Raw genomic sequence first — 14449 nt, 5'->3', positions numbered from 1 at the left:
TGTGTGTGTGTCTGTATGCAAATGGACGCTATATTTCACTGTTGGTTTGTGTTCACCAGAATGTGAATGTCCCACTGAGCCTCGCTTCCACACAAACGGCCTTTTGACAGAGCAAGAAGGGAGCTTTGTCAGACACAAGCTGGAGGATTGTTCATGCACCACCGATGTGTCTGTCTGTGTGTATGTGTGTGTGTGTGTGTGTGTTTGTGAGTGAGTGACACAAAGAGATTATGTGTGTCTCTTAGAGAAACTGTCTGTGAGGAAGAGATTGTGTCTGTGTCGTGGGGATTGTTCAGAGCATTGTGTGTGTGTGTGTGTGTGTGTGTGTGTGTGTGTGGTCTTTACTCCAGAGTGAGAATGGAGGCAAAGCAGCAGGATCTCCTGTCTCCGCATCGCCAAACGACATTCATCACGGTGAGTGGCAACTTCATGATATAAATACAGAAAGACAGGCAGAATGAAATGACAGTTTTAAAACAAATGCTAAGATCGTCTTTTTATTGATAAAATCCCTGTTGAGATGCTCCCAGCCTGATTTAACCTCCATCCTGAGACCTTGGAGAGGACGGCGGTAGATATCTCTGTCATGTTTCCCTCCGGAGGCTCTTTGAGCGCTCGTCTTGGAACCGAACGTTCCCTCGGAGCTCTTCCTGTCCGGCTGAGCGAGACGCCGAGCCTCAAGGGTTCCTCCATGACGGCTCCATCTGGAGGACCGCTCGTGCTGTGTGTGACTGAATGTGACCAAATAAAGCTTCTTCTTCTTCTTCTTCTTCTTCTTCTTGCCGAGATCAAGGACAGTGCTGTCACAGATACCCTGCCAGATATTCTATATTTACCTGAGCAGCGGTGCAACCGAAGAGGTGTTGATGACTGCGTGTCCTCAGCCTGTCCTCCAGTCCTTCATCCTCCATCCAGTCCGTCTCCATGTATCCCTGCGGGGTCTGGAGGGGCGACAGCTGGACCACACACCAGGACACGCTGTGGGGGGTTTGCTCTGAAGGACCGCTTCAAATCTCTTTACCTTAATCCGCCCTGGAATCCGACTCCTCGGCGGGCCTTCTCTTCGGCGTCCGGGACATCGGTGGCCGGAATGCGACCGATCGGCCGAACGGATCACATGGCACTACTTTGACCTTCTGCCCTGGACCGGCCGAGCTCGGCGCCTGCATTCCTGCCGCGTGTTCACTTCAGGCCGGTATGCCTTAGACAGAGAACACGCTTAGAAAGTTGAGATACAACACTTTGATCGTAAATCAATCTGAGGTGTTGATGAGGAGGAGGGCTGGAGAAGGACCGATCCCCCGATTGCAATGATGGCGGCCATTTTGTCGGCACTGGAGGCTCATCGTCGATGTTTGGATGAGCTGGTTTACGGAGAGGAGGGCTAGAAAAAGGAAAAAAAAAACAAAAACGCACATCCGCTGCCCTGTGGATTGAAAAAAATGCGTGCAACCAAAGGGCTCCAAAAATAAAGATAACTTATTCTACATATAATACAAAAAAGCGTATTCTCGCATGACGTTTTCGAGCAAACATAGGCTCTTCCTCAAATGCTATGTGTTAGCTATCATGTTAAAGGGAATGATCATGTGATTGACGCCTCCTTTATTTTTTTTGCACCTCTTGTTAGATATATCATGTCATATTAACGTTTTAGAACAGAATAGAATTTTAACATTATTTTCAACTTTTTTCATTCTTCCTCAGATGCTTACCAGAGATACTTGTTAACAAATATGTTATTGTGCGGCCATTTTTGAAAGGAATTTGTAGAATAGATTTATTTTTGGAGCACTTTTTGCGGATTTTTTTCAAACTTCTATACAGGGAGAAGGGAGCGGCTCGGGGGGAGGTTTGGGGACTGGAAGGATGCTAGCCACGTAGCACGGGCGTCAGGATCTTCTGGGATCTTCTTGTGTAAACTAGCGTCAAAGGTGAGCCTGTGTGTGGTCAGGGACTGCAAGGACATCAACTACGTAGCACAAGGAGTCAAGATCTTCCTGGATCTTCTTGAGTAAACTCGGTCAAGAGACTGGTTGGATTCCTGGTTCCTCCTTGCCTTGCTCTTGTCGAGCAAGACTCTGAACCTCTAACTGCTCCCCTGGCGCCGTTCCTCAGCTGCCTCCTGTTCATGGTCCATCCATGATGGGTTAAATGCATATTTTGCTGATGTTGTGCTCGATGTATCTACATGTGACAATAAAGGCCTTTCTTCTAGAGGTGGAGTGTAGTAGTCAGGCAGGGGACCGGTGGAGGCGATCAGGATCTTCTTGGTTCCTCCTGGATCCTCCTGTATCGGCAGGGGCTCAGGGACAGCGTGGCACAAGGAGTCAAGATCTTCCAGGATCTTCTTGTGTGACGCAGGTCAAAGTCGCGGGTGGACGCGGTCAGACAATCCAGGATCTTCTGGAGTCCCCCAGGATCTTCTTGCCTAAACTAAGTGAAGTATCGAAGGCGGGCAGGGAAAAGATACAGCCAGACAGGAACTTCTGGGATCCCGGAGGATCTGGCAGTATCGGGAGTACCGGTACACTGCGCCGGGGGATCCGGGGCTGGAAGGACGTCTTTGTAGCACAAGGAGTCAAGTTCTTCTGGGATCTTGTCGCATGAACAAGCGTCAAAGCCGTAGCGCGGGTAGTCGGTCGGGATGTTCTTGCTCAGGAGGATACAGGGTTTGTTCTGACTGTGGGGAAGAGTCAGGACAGGGGGGTTCACCTGCTGAACCATCAGACCTGCATGTGGAGGGGGACACATAGAGTGTGAGATCAACCTGCTTCGGGGTCTTGATTTAAATGCATTCATAAAACTGCTGGTTCAAAAAACATCTTCAGGGGATAAGATTAAATACTAAACATTTAATGCATAACCATGAAATCTCGTGCACGTCCACCCTTTGAGAAGAACCACCTTCTCAGCAGTTGTTCATTGGTGTCGTTTCTCCAAACACTTCGCCCTTTAAGGCCTCGATCCGCCGCTGAAAGGAAGCATCTCCTCCTCCCTCCTCCCTCCTCCCCTCCCTTCACTCATCCCTCCATTCGTCCTCCTCCACTCCGCCTCACACGCACACACGCACGCACACGCATCCCGATCTGCGCATCGCCTCCTCCGGCATAATGACCAACGATTCCCCGGAGGAGGAGAGCCGTGCGGGCGGAGGAGGAGGAGGAGGAGGAGGGGTAGGGAAGGGAGGAACGCGGAGGAACCGGACGGATGATAATGTCACCATCCTGACGTCCTCCATGGAGCTGCACCGGAGCCACCGGAGCCGGGCGAGCAGCGCTAGTGGCGGCGGCGGCGGCGGCAGCGACGCGGCGCCGGGCCTGGGATCCTCTTCGGAGCTGTGCGCCTCCTCCCTGGAGCTCAGCATCCAGACGCGCATCTTCAAGATCATCGTCATCGGGGACTCCAACGTGGGAAAGACCTGCCTCACCTTCCGCTTCACCGGCGGCAGCTTCCCGGAGAAGACCGAGGCCACCATCGGCGTGGACTTCCGAGAGAAGGCGGTGGAGATCGAGGGGGAGACCATCAAGGTAACGGCGGCGCTTCCTCCTCCTCCTCCTCCTCCTCCTCTTTCTTCTTCTCCTCCTCTTTCTTCTCATCCCCATACTCCTCTTTCTCTTTCTCCTCCTCTTCCTCCTCCTCCTTCTCTTTCTTCTCCTCCTCCTCCTCTTCTTTCTCCCCCGCCTCCTCCTCCTCCTGCCTGCAGGAGATGAAATGGTGAGCAGACGATGCAAACAAAGGAGAGATGTTTTGTAATGTGTCTTAGTTACATCTCTGGGCAAAAGCCTGACCTGCCAAATCACGAAGTGTGGGTGTGACAGTCGGATGAGGGGTCCGCACACCCCTGGAGACACACCTGGCATCTTCTCAGACCTCCATCCACCCCCCCCCCCTTCTGACCCCTCCATCCTGGAAACTTCTCACCATCGTGAAGCCTCTGTCTGTCCATCATTTGCGTGTAAAGTGTGTCAGACTCCAACAAGCGTTTGTGGATGCTGAGAAGCTGCTGCTTTGTCTCTAAATGAGCTCTCATCTTTTGTCTGGGACGTTCATTTGTTCATTCATTCATTCATTCGAGGGGGCAGCCGGAGCCTACCTCAGCCGTGATTGGACAAGAGGGGGGGGGGTTCATCCCGAACCGGCCAATCACAGGGACAGATGTAGAGACATGCATCCTTTCACCTGTCATCTCCAGGTCACGCAGACACCTTGGTCTGCCTCCATCTTCTGAGAGGCTCGTCTGTGACCATGTGAACCTGCTGCTTCACCGGTTTCCATGACGCCCACCAAGGACGGGAATGTCACATTCGTCATATATATATATATTACATTATGACCTCTTTAGAAATAACGCTTTAATAGCTGGATATTTCACATGATCTTGTGAAGAAGGCTTCCTGTTCTGTTGATGGACTGCAGGGTTTATCACCAAACCTTCTGGGATATGATGTCATGGATTGTTTTTATACATGAGTGCATTTGTAATCCACACGCTGGTGCAGCGGTTACCTCTGCCGCCTCACAGCCAGAAGGTTCCTGGTTGGATTCCAACAAGGTTCCTTCCTGAGTGGAGTCTCCATGTTCTCCCCGTGTCTGCCTGGGGTTCCTCAGGGTTCTCCGGGTTCCTCCCACAGCCCAAACACATCCAAGAGCTTCACCGGAGACCCCGCATTGTCCAGATGTGTGAACGAGAGGGCGAATGGTTGGATGTCTCTGTATGTGTCCCTGTGATTGGTCCAGAGTGAACCCGCCTCTTGTCCAATCACAGCTGGGATAGGCTCCAGCATCCCCCACGACCCTGAGTGCAGGATAAGCGGCAGAGGATGGATGGATGGATGGATCTAATATTGTGATGGAAAGCCTTCCACCCACATGTCCAATCCTGGGAGGTAAATACATTGTGGGCGAGGTCACCTGCGCTTAATGGTGAAACTGGAAAGCAGAATATCTGGAAGGAGAATACGAGGGATGATGGGATGAAGCTCTTGTTAATCACCAGGGTTCCCCTATCCAAAGGAAGATGCCAACCTCCACATCCTGTTGTCTAATGCTCGGCGCTCCCTCTCCCCGCTGGGCCTGGACGCTCCTCCACAAACACTCCCCCTCCCCCGTCCTGGCTCCCCTTTGTGTCTCCGCAGACCGTCCCGTCTACCCCCCCAACGCTGACTCACACAGACGCCGGTTGCTATGACGTCAGTCCGCACGCCGCCATCCACGACTCTAAACTTCTCCCCTGGTTTGAAATCCTGGAGCAGGCACATCTAAGAATGTGAAGTCCTTTCAGCTATTTTGGGCTCAGACATTAACCCTCCGCACGCCGGCCCTGGTTTCTGAGGACGGCCGGTCGCCGGAGGTAAAAAGCGCTTTCAGTTCTTTATTGGCTGAAAACCGTCCGGGTGATCACTTGTAATTGGTCGGGGGTGCAGCTGCTGTTGCTGTTCTTGCATCTCCATGGTGACGGTGTTGGCCCCGCCCAACCGATCTGCTGAGTAATCATTAGTCCAGCTTTCCCCCAGATGATGGGATGAATACCTTTGCAGGCAAGGAACCGCAGAAACAGTCCCTTCTCTGAGTTCAGTGGAACGGATACATGGGTTTATTTGGAGGTTGTTCAAGATGCATGGCTGTTTTTAGTAAAAATGCAAAAGTTAGCTCCGCGCCCTCACAGCAGGGAGGTCCCTGGTTGGATTCCCACAGGGTTCCTTCCTGTGGGGAGTCTCCATGTTCTAAGTTCCTCCCACAGTCCGAACATGATGGAGGTTCAGTGGAGACCCTACAATGCCCAGGTGTGTGAGTGAGAGGGTGAATATTTGTATGTCTTGATATGTGGCCCTGTGATTGGACGGTCCAGGGTGAACCTCACCTCTCACCCAATCACAGCAGGGATAGGCTCCATTCCAGCCATGACTGAGTGCAGTTCAATCTGTACAGACAACGAATGACCGATTATTTAGGATGCTGTCGTGTAATTGCTATGTTGGTGGGTATTACCGCTTCTCTTTGTCCACCCGGCTCTAGGCTAGCATGGCCCTCCATCACCATCACCCTGAGGCCGTATGTTCCTCCATTTGGAGGAGATGTAAATCCAGGGAAGGTTAGACTTGTTTGTCACGAGTGGGATTATTGCGATTTTTCAGCTCACAGCAAGAAGATTTTCAGCTCCCATCCAGAGGGCAACTTGGGGCCTTTCTGTGCAGAGATGTATGCTCTTTGTTGGTGCTCTCCACATTCTCCTCCCACAGTCCAGAAAGAAGCCGGATGCAAACTACTGGCTGATGGTTGTATGTCAAGAGTGTGTTCAGATGTGCTCCGGTTCGATTCCCGGCTCCTCCTGCTTCTCCTGCTCCTCCTGGTAGCCTGGTTAGCACCTAGCATGGCATCTGTGCATGAATGGGTGAGGGTGAGGGTAGTCTACCAAAACAAGCAGACTGAGACCTTCTTGGAGAAGTCTCGACCCAGTTACAAGAGCCTGCAGTGCCGTTTGTGGTGTGACCGTGATCTGGCCTGGTGCCCCCCCCCTCCCCACCGGCGCCCTCGCACAGCTCCAGTTAACTTTCTGATGTTCTTCTGCGGATTCTGATGTGATGGCGTTCAGTCGGTTGCCCCCCTCTCCTCTGTCGACTTGGCTTGAGCAAAACTTTTCCTGCTTTTTCGGCTGTTCGCAGACCTAGATTGAACCTTTGTGAGGGAGGAAACCGTTCACATTGAGCTGTGGAATACTCCCAGGATTGAAATTGAGGAAATGAATTTGACCTCCCTCGTCTGGGGGCCATTTCATTGAAGAATTAGATGTATTTGATAGTCGTTGTCAAAGCAGAACTGGCTGTAGAAACAGAGCTCCTGCGGCGGCGGCGGCGTGGGTCGGACGCCATCGGGGTCCAGATGTGACTCAGATGCTGGATATGTGAACCCGGTGTTAGGAGTGCCAGGCCGAGTTCACGGCTGAGAGTATCCAGACGACAAATCTGGTTTTTGGAGCAACAACCGTCCCTGTTTGGGATTCACTGAGCTGCTGAGCTGTTTTAGTGATGGTCAGCTGAGAGAATGGCTTCCTTTAATTGGAGATTGAATTAAATTGGTCTTTGCAGTCCACCAGATACTGCAGCCACTTATTGGAAATGCTGATTTACAGCATTCCAATAGATAGGTTTGTTGCCAATAAAGATGCCTTGCATGAACTTTACAGTTTTTTATTTTATTTTTATCACTCGCTATTTTATCTCTATATTTATATAGCGTTCTAGTTTGATTCTTCCCCACTTTACTCTGTGGCAGGAGCTGCTTTCAACAAAAAGCAATTTTACCCTTGGAGATAAATCAGGCATTCTGATTCTGATTCTGATGCAAAGGATTCAAAGGGAAGCAGCAGTAGTGGACTGAAACAGAACTCACTCATGTCAGCCAACGACACACTGTTCACTGACCAAGTTATCATCGTTTATCTTCGTTGTTCATACATTTGTGAGAGATGTCATCCAGTTCCTGCTCATTTCACTGTTTGGTTTTGTTTGTCTTTTGGAGTTATCCACTGCTTCGTGTTTACGGTCAGAAGTAGAGACATAACGCAGATTTCTACCGTCTATCTCCAGGTGCAGGTGTGGGACACCGCGGGTCAAGAGCGCTTTCGTAAGTCCATGGTGGAACACTACTACCGCAACGTCCACGCGGTCGTCTTCGTATACGACGTCACCAAAATGACTTCCTTCCGCAACCTGCAGACGTGGATAGAGGTGGGTCACCGAGAACTAAAGTTAACCTACTACTTTCTAAATGTACTAGATATCTGATCCGCCCTCATCAGAGAAGCTTCACATGCCAGCTCAATGTGGATGGCTTTCTGCCTCGACCAGCCGGGGTTGAAAGCGAGAGAACAAGAGATGGAAAGCAGGAGTGTGATAGAGGCAGAGGGGTCGTGAGGGTAGGACAGGACAGGCACTGATCATCAACCCAGAGAACTTGCTGGAACTATGAGCTTGTGCTCTTGGTTCAGTGATGTGGAGAAGAACTTGTGATGTCCACAAAAAAGCTTCAGTTAAGATTTCTACTGAAGTAGGACTTAAAGGAGATGCCTCTTGAATTCACCATGAGGAAGCCCACTGCAGATTTATCCTTCTTTAGGTACCATGTTCTTAACACCGACTCCAACCATGGTTCATCACGGTTCTCCTCTTGCAGGAATGCAACGGCCACCGGGTCTCGGCATCGGTGCCTCGCGTCCTGGTGGGGAACAAGTGTGACCTGGTTGACCAGATACAGGTCAGTTCATCGGACGGGGCTCTATCTATTATTCATTGTCGCCTGACTCCGAGGTTTGCCATCTGTCCTAGGTGCCCTCCAATATGGCGCTCAAGTTCGCCGACGCGCACAACATGCTGCTGTTCGAGACGTCGGCAAAGGACCCAAGGGAGAGTCAGAACGTGGACTCCATCTTCATGTCCTTGGCGTGCCGCCTGAAGGCTCAGAAGTCCCTGCTCTACAGGGACGTGGAGCGGGAGGACGGGCGGGTTCGGCTCACGCAACAGACTGATACGAAGAATAGCTGTCCTTGTTGAAGGAAAGGCCGGAGAGGGTGGTTGGACGAAGGAGGAGGGAGAAGGAAGGGTAGCTGGACTCGTCCAGGAGTAGAAGGAGGAAGGGGATAACGGGAGAGCCACAGAAGCAAAACATGTAGTTTATGTCAAAGGTAATGACCGATTTGGGCGGAAGAGGAGCGCCGGGACCAACGGGTCGACAAGCTCGAGCGCCGGACCCAAACATCATCGGTGTTCTAGCAGAGAGCCGCGAAGTTGGCCGCGAAGCCGACACATTCGATAATAGTCCTTCATTCACACTTTAATACAGATTTAGCAAAACGGCTGCCCGCGTCCAGAAGGTAGGACGCAAGTTATAATAGTCACTGTCATCGCTATCAGACAGTTATTCGCCGAAACCGGGTGAGTCTTCTTCACGATGGGACGGCCACACGGCGGGGGCTTACATCAAATATTTGGTTTTGGTTTGAGCTTCCGCCGTCATGTGGAACACAAGGACGAGATGGGATTCAAATAGGCTGTAGGATTTGCCTTGTTGCTGCATTGGCATTCGTTTCTTGGGTTCACTCGAACGTATGGAAGCGAATCAGATATCTGGTGGTTTCCAGGAAGAGGAGGAGGAGGTTGAGAAGGGCAAGAAGGAGCAGAAGGCGTGCAATGGGTATTTGTTACTGAAGGGTTTGTATGTGCAGATTGGGAATGCACATAGAGGCAGGTGGATGGACCCCCCTCCCCCCTCAGTCTTCATCTAGTCCTTTGGGCTGAGCCAATCACCTGCCTCTGTCCAACCCACAGCCAATCACCTGCCTCTGTCTAACCCCTCTCACGCCCACGAACATCCTGTCCTCTTCCCCTCCACCCATAAACTCCCTCTCAGGTCTTCCTCTAGACCTCCTGTCTGGCAGCTCCAACCTCCTCTTCATCTTCCTTGCGCCCAAAGAGGAACCTCCATGTCTGGTCCTCCAGTGGTATTTAGCTCTAATCTCAGATCCCTGTGCTAACAACCGAGCCTCCCATCGTACAGTTGCCTTAAAATCCTGCCTCTGGCGGTCGTAGCGTCCAAACGATCGTGCAACTTCACGTCGATCCTTTTCGCGAGAGCAACTTCACTGTGAGAAAATGGACACGGGGGGGGGGAGAAAAAAAAACTTCTGCAGGAACGGCACTCAGCAACACCAGGGTGAGGTACTTAGTTACTTTGAGGAGTTTAACGTCGGCTCAGATGAGTCACCATTCCCGACCCGTTCTTTGCTGGGGTCGCCATTTTTTATACGTGTAAACCACACCTTTAAATGCATCTCTGCTCACTAAACTCGTGGTTGAAGGTAAAACATCCTGACTGGCCTTTTTCCACCAAGGCTTGATCTTCAGCACACACACACACACACACACACACACACACACACACACACACAACATGGACAAAACCAATAATGAAATACTTGCCAAACCAGTGACAGGGGCAGTGTGTTCATACCAAACCTGTTTTACTGTCAAGTACTCGCCGCCAGTGGTTTTGAAGTCCTCAGAAAGGACCCGTCCTGCCCTCTTCCATTCCTTATCCTTCCCGCTGTAAATACATCCTCTGTGCTCTCCTTGCGTCCCAGCGTTCGCCCCTTTGTGAGTGAGATGTTCGGTCCTGGTTGAAACACAGTTTCCTGCAGGGCGGAAGGGAAACTGACCTCTGCGACCTGTGTGTAGATCATGTTGGGATGCTTCAGACATTACATGGAGCCACATTCTCTGTTTTTATCTTAAGGCTTGATAAGATCATTCCCATTTCAAAAACACGACTTTCAGCTGGTAGCACCAGGTAACATCTTAAAAGTACTTCTAGGCAATACCTTTACTGTATCTGTGTACTCTGTGTTGTAATGAATCCCCACAGGACCTCAGAGCTGCCCGAGAACGTGGCCTTTTGTGTTAAACGAATAGAAATGTGAAAAAGTCAAAGTGAAGCAACAGCGAGGTGCTTCTCCTGGTGTGGAACCATCAGACGGAGGGGATGTCGCTATTTGACGCCTTCTCTGGTCCAATCAAACGTGGCGGGGAGAAGGGGTGGAGGTCAGACCTGTCCGGGTGTCCGGATGAGATCTGATGGGTTTAGGAGACACTGCTCTGGAAGAGAAGATGCGGGTCCTCCTCCACTGACTTCCCACATCTGGATCAAACCACCTTTGTTATGGTTAAAGGTGTTTTCAGGTAACAACAGCAGACAATCCAATTATTTAGGTTTATACTCCAATACTCCACCAATAAGCAACCCTTTTCTAAACTAATGTATGAAGCATCGCTTTCACTTCCTGAACACGAGTAACCAGTGCAAAGGTGGATTTAATCCAGGTCTGAGAGTTTAGCACATTCTGCAAGGGGTTCCCCCTTTTTTTTCTATTTACAAATGTTTTATTTATTCTAAAAAAATGTGTGCTTTATTTGTTTATAATTATCCGTCGTTTGCTTCGGTAGGGGGCATATTAAAATGTATCTCTTTTTTTTTTTTTACTATTATTTATCCTGCAAACTGTGTTTTGTAAACGGGACTCACCACTAAATCCAGAGCTTGACGTCATCCTTACAAATTGAAATAAAATAAAAGAAACAGATTTAAGATAAAGATGTGGCGTGCACTGGCGGTATCAGACATCATTTAGTAAAAGCGAAGAGCGAGCTCCGAGTGGGGAGGGGAGGGATGCCCAGCGGTGGATTTCCGGAGAGGGGGCCGGGTTGGCGGCAGGGGCCTGAGGAGGAGAGAACAAGGATCCTTCCGCTGGAAAGCAAAGTGATTATCATCTTGAAGTCATCGTTCTTCAGTGGAGGCTGAGATGTTAGATTGAATGTGTTTCACTTTCCGCTGCCAGTGAGATCGATAGGACCTTCTCATCCCCCGAGGGTCGACTGGGTCTGACATGGGTTTCACTCAAAATATGAAATGATGTTTTTCGCCTTTTTATTCTGGTTGTGGACTTCAGGGTCCACAACCTATCACACGCCTCCATCCAACCCTCTCCTTTTACACTAACTACCTTCCTGTCCTCTTTGCCTCCATCTATAAACCTCTCTGGACCTCCTACCTGGCAGCTCCATCCTCAAGATCCTTCTACCCAGATCTTCTCCATCCATCCTCTGTCCATGTCCAAGCCATTTCAATGTGACTTTATCTCCTGAACATCTACCATGTGCTCTCCCTCTGACAGACCTCCAGATCCTCATCATCCTCCTCACTCCAAAGAGGAACCTCCACATTTTCACCTCTGCTACCTCCAGCTCTGCATGCTATCTTCTCCTCGGTTTCTCCAAACCAGACGCCATGGTGGGTCTTACCTCCATCTTCTCCACCCGTCCCTCCATTGCAGTACCTGTCCTTTACTTTTCATCAGCCCTGAAACTCCTCCACCTTCTTCATCTCCACTCCCTGTAGCCTCACCGTTCCTCTTCATACCTCCACCTCTCGGGATGTTCCTCCACCTGCTCTCTGCTCTTACTGTAGATCACAATATCATCTGCAAACATCACATGGAGATGTCACCTCATCTGTCAGCCTGCCCATCACCATAGCAACCCAGAAGGGTCTCAGAGTCGATCCCTGATGCGCTCCCACCCCCACCTGGAACTCCTCGGCCACATTTTGTCGGATTGGCATATTTAAGTTTGCTTAAACTTAAAAATACACGGAACCTGAAGATACATCCCTGCGAGCATCAGCATATATTTATGAACTTGACCCAGATAGTGACAGAGATGCTTCTTCACGGAAGGTCGGTGCCATGGTCATGCGTCAGCACTGCTGCTATCTGCCGTTCCTCTCATCACGGAAAGAAAGCCTTTGCGTTCGATGGTAAAAACGCTGACAAAGCCTCACCCATCTCAATTATTTATATCTATATATAGAGAGAGATTTATTTCCCAGATATTAATCCTCACCGATTGAATGGCCGAAGCCAACTTTCCCCCGAGCGCTCAAACATGTGTTACGGTGAAGGGGCATGCGATCATGTGAGGAGGCTACGGCCTCCCATGCAGGGAAGACACATCTGTTTATCTTCTCACCCTCCTCTGTCCTCCATGCTGTTCTTCCCCCCTTTGCGTGTCGATTTGTTTCTCCAAGGCACAACTATACATATATATATATATATATATCCAATGACGAATGCTCTGGATTGGCAGTTTAAGTCGCAACCTCGAGGATACTGTTTCCCTCCTGCTTCCCCTACCGTTTCCTTCAGCAGCACCGTGGCCCTCGGCCAGCGATGGATCTAGCAGACGGGTGACCGTCTACCGGGAATGCAAAGAGATCACAGAGGGTGGCGGGGAGGAGCAAAGGAACTTTTAAAGTGCCTCACAAATCCCGACCGGAGCCAGCGTAAAATAACTCGACGGCTAAAACACATGGCGTCGCTTGGCTGGATGGTCCAGTGGTTCGGTGTTGGGGTTTGGCTGGTGGGTCGTTCCGTTCCGTGGGCTCAATTGACCTCGGATCAGATATCGATCTTTTGGGGGAGGGGGAAGGACAGTCTGCTGACGGGTTCGTCGAAGCAAAGAACAGCAGAGAATGACAAAGACGTGAAGAGGAATCTGAGCAAACGGGGTTCAGACCCTCATGAGTTCATGTTCATCCATTCACTCTTGACCTATATGCATCCTGTGCCGAGGTGCTGCAGCCTATCCCAGCTGTAATTGGACAAGAGGACGGGATCGCCCTGGACAGGTCCATCACAGGGACACATGGAGAGACAAACAGCTATTCACCATCTCATTCACAAGTCATATAGAGAAATTCAACCAAAGTAGGGTCTCCAATGAACCCGGAGAACAGAGGTCTGATCTGGAGTTTTGTTGAGCGGAGCAACCAGAATCACCTCCTACTCAACATCTCCAAGACCTAGGAGGTGGTTGTGAACTTCAGGAAGAATCAGAGGAGACAGGTATCACTCACCATCCAAGGTGAGGAGGTGGAGATAGTGAACTCCTACAAGTATCTCGGGGTCCACATTAATAATAAAATGGACTGGACACACAACACAGATGCACCCTACAGGAAAGGTCAGAGCTGGATGTTCTTCCGGAGGAGACTGAGGTTGTTCGACGTGTGAAGAGGACTCCTCAAGACCTTCTACCGGTCTATGGTAGTCAGCGTACTTTTCTTCTGTATAGTGTGCTGTTAGGAAGGTGCCAGAACTGGTGAGGTCAACAGGCTGAAAAAGCCCGCTCAGTGGTTGGACAGAACCTGAACCATCTTCAACTGGTGGAAGTGAAGGCAAGGCTGAGGGACAAACTGGGAGCTATCTTGGACAATCCTTCCCGCCCCCTGCATTACAAGCTGTGGTCGATGGGTAGCTTATTTAGCCAACGGCTCATCACAACCCGGCGCAGAACTGAACGTTTTAGACCAAACTTGGGCATTTATGGGACGGTGGCCACATCTGACCCTTTGGGCGTCCCTGTCCGGCTCGCGTGAGGTCAACCAGAACATGAATGAAAAACCATTTATCCCTTCATGTTATAAAAGCGTGTTGCTTTACTGTTATCTCTGGCTCAGTGTTCCAGGTTTCAGGTTCTTCATGTAATTGCCCACCCCTGCTTTAGACGTTCCTTTGTGCCCACGGCCGCCATCAAACTGTATAACAGCAATCTGGACGGCACACAACTCTGAGCGGCCGGAGGTGCATCTGTGTCACCACAACTTCAATATCTCACCCATTCACACGTTTCATCCCCAAACTCTGTTGTCTAGTATTACATTACATTACAGTCATTTGGGAGACACTTTTATCCAAAGCGAATTACAAAAAGTTTTTATCCTTGTTGGTCTCAGCCCATTTGCATCCTGCTTTATTTTTGTTTATTTTTGTCATTCATTGCTTTTGTCACTCTGTTTATGTTCCTATCCTTGTTGTCATTTTGATTGTCTATTTTCAACC

At 50.1% G+C, this 14449-nt stretch overlaps 1 protein-coding gene across 1 annotated transcript; it reads left to right on the top strand.

The window, feature by feature from the left end:
- Positions 1-356: 356 nt before the first annotated feature.
- rab33a (RAB33A, member RAS oncogene family) lies at positions 357-11145 on the top strand. The gene is made up of 5 exons (XM_086178843.1): positions 357-414; positions 2961-3530; positions 7590-7730; positions 8176-8256; positions 8328-11145. The coding sequence occupies exons 2-5, from the start codon at positions 3114-3116 to the stop codon at positions 8550-8552; spliced, it is 864 nt and encodes a 287-aa protein (XP_086034969.1). The 5' UTR covers positions 357-414; positions 2961-3113; the 3' UTR covers positions 8553-11145.
- The last annotated feature ends 3304 nt before the right edge of the window (positions 11146-14449 follow it).

Source organism: Fistularia commersonii, chromosome 31 (genome assembly GCF_037954325.1).
Source record: "Fistularia commersonii isolate RoL2024-O1a breed Wild chromosome 31, RoL_Fcom_v1.0, whole genome shotgun sequence".
Taxonomy (NCBI): domain Eukaryota; kingdom Metazoa; phylum Chordata; class Actinopteri; order Syngnathiformes; family Fistulariidae; genus Fistularia; species Fistularia commersonii.
The sequence above is the reverse complement of the archived record's forward strand: the minus strand, read 5'-3'. Positions and strand labels throughout refer to the sequence as shown.

What these genes read in the sequence shown, in the direction of transcription:
- rab33a (XM_086178843.1), top strand. Translation starts at nt 3,114, where the DNA reads ATGACCAACGATTCCCCGGAGGAGGAGAGCCGTGCGGGCGGAGGAGGA. An exon ending in TCGAGGGGGAGACCATCAAG is followed by an intron (nt 3,531 to 7,589) that starts GTAACGGCGGCG and finishes GTCTATCTCCAG; the next exon opens with GTGCAGGTGTGGGACACCGC. An exon ending in ACCTGCAGACGTGGATAGAG is followed by an intron (nt 7,731 to 8,175) that starts GTGGGTCACCGA and finishes CTCCTCTTGCAG; the next exon opens with GAATGCAACGGCCACCGGGT.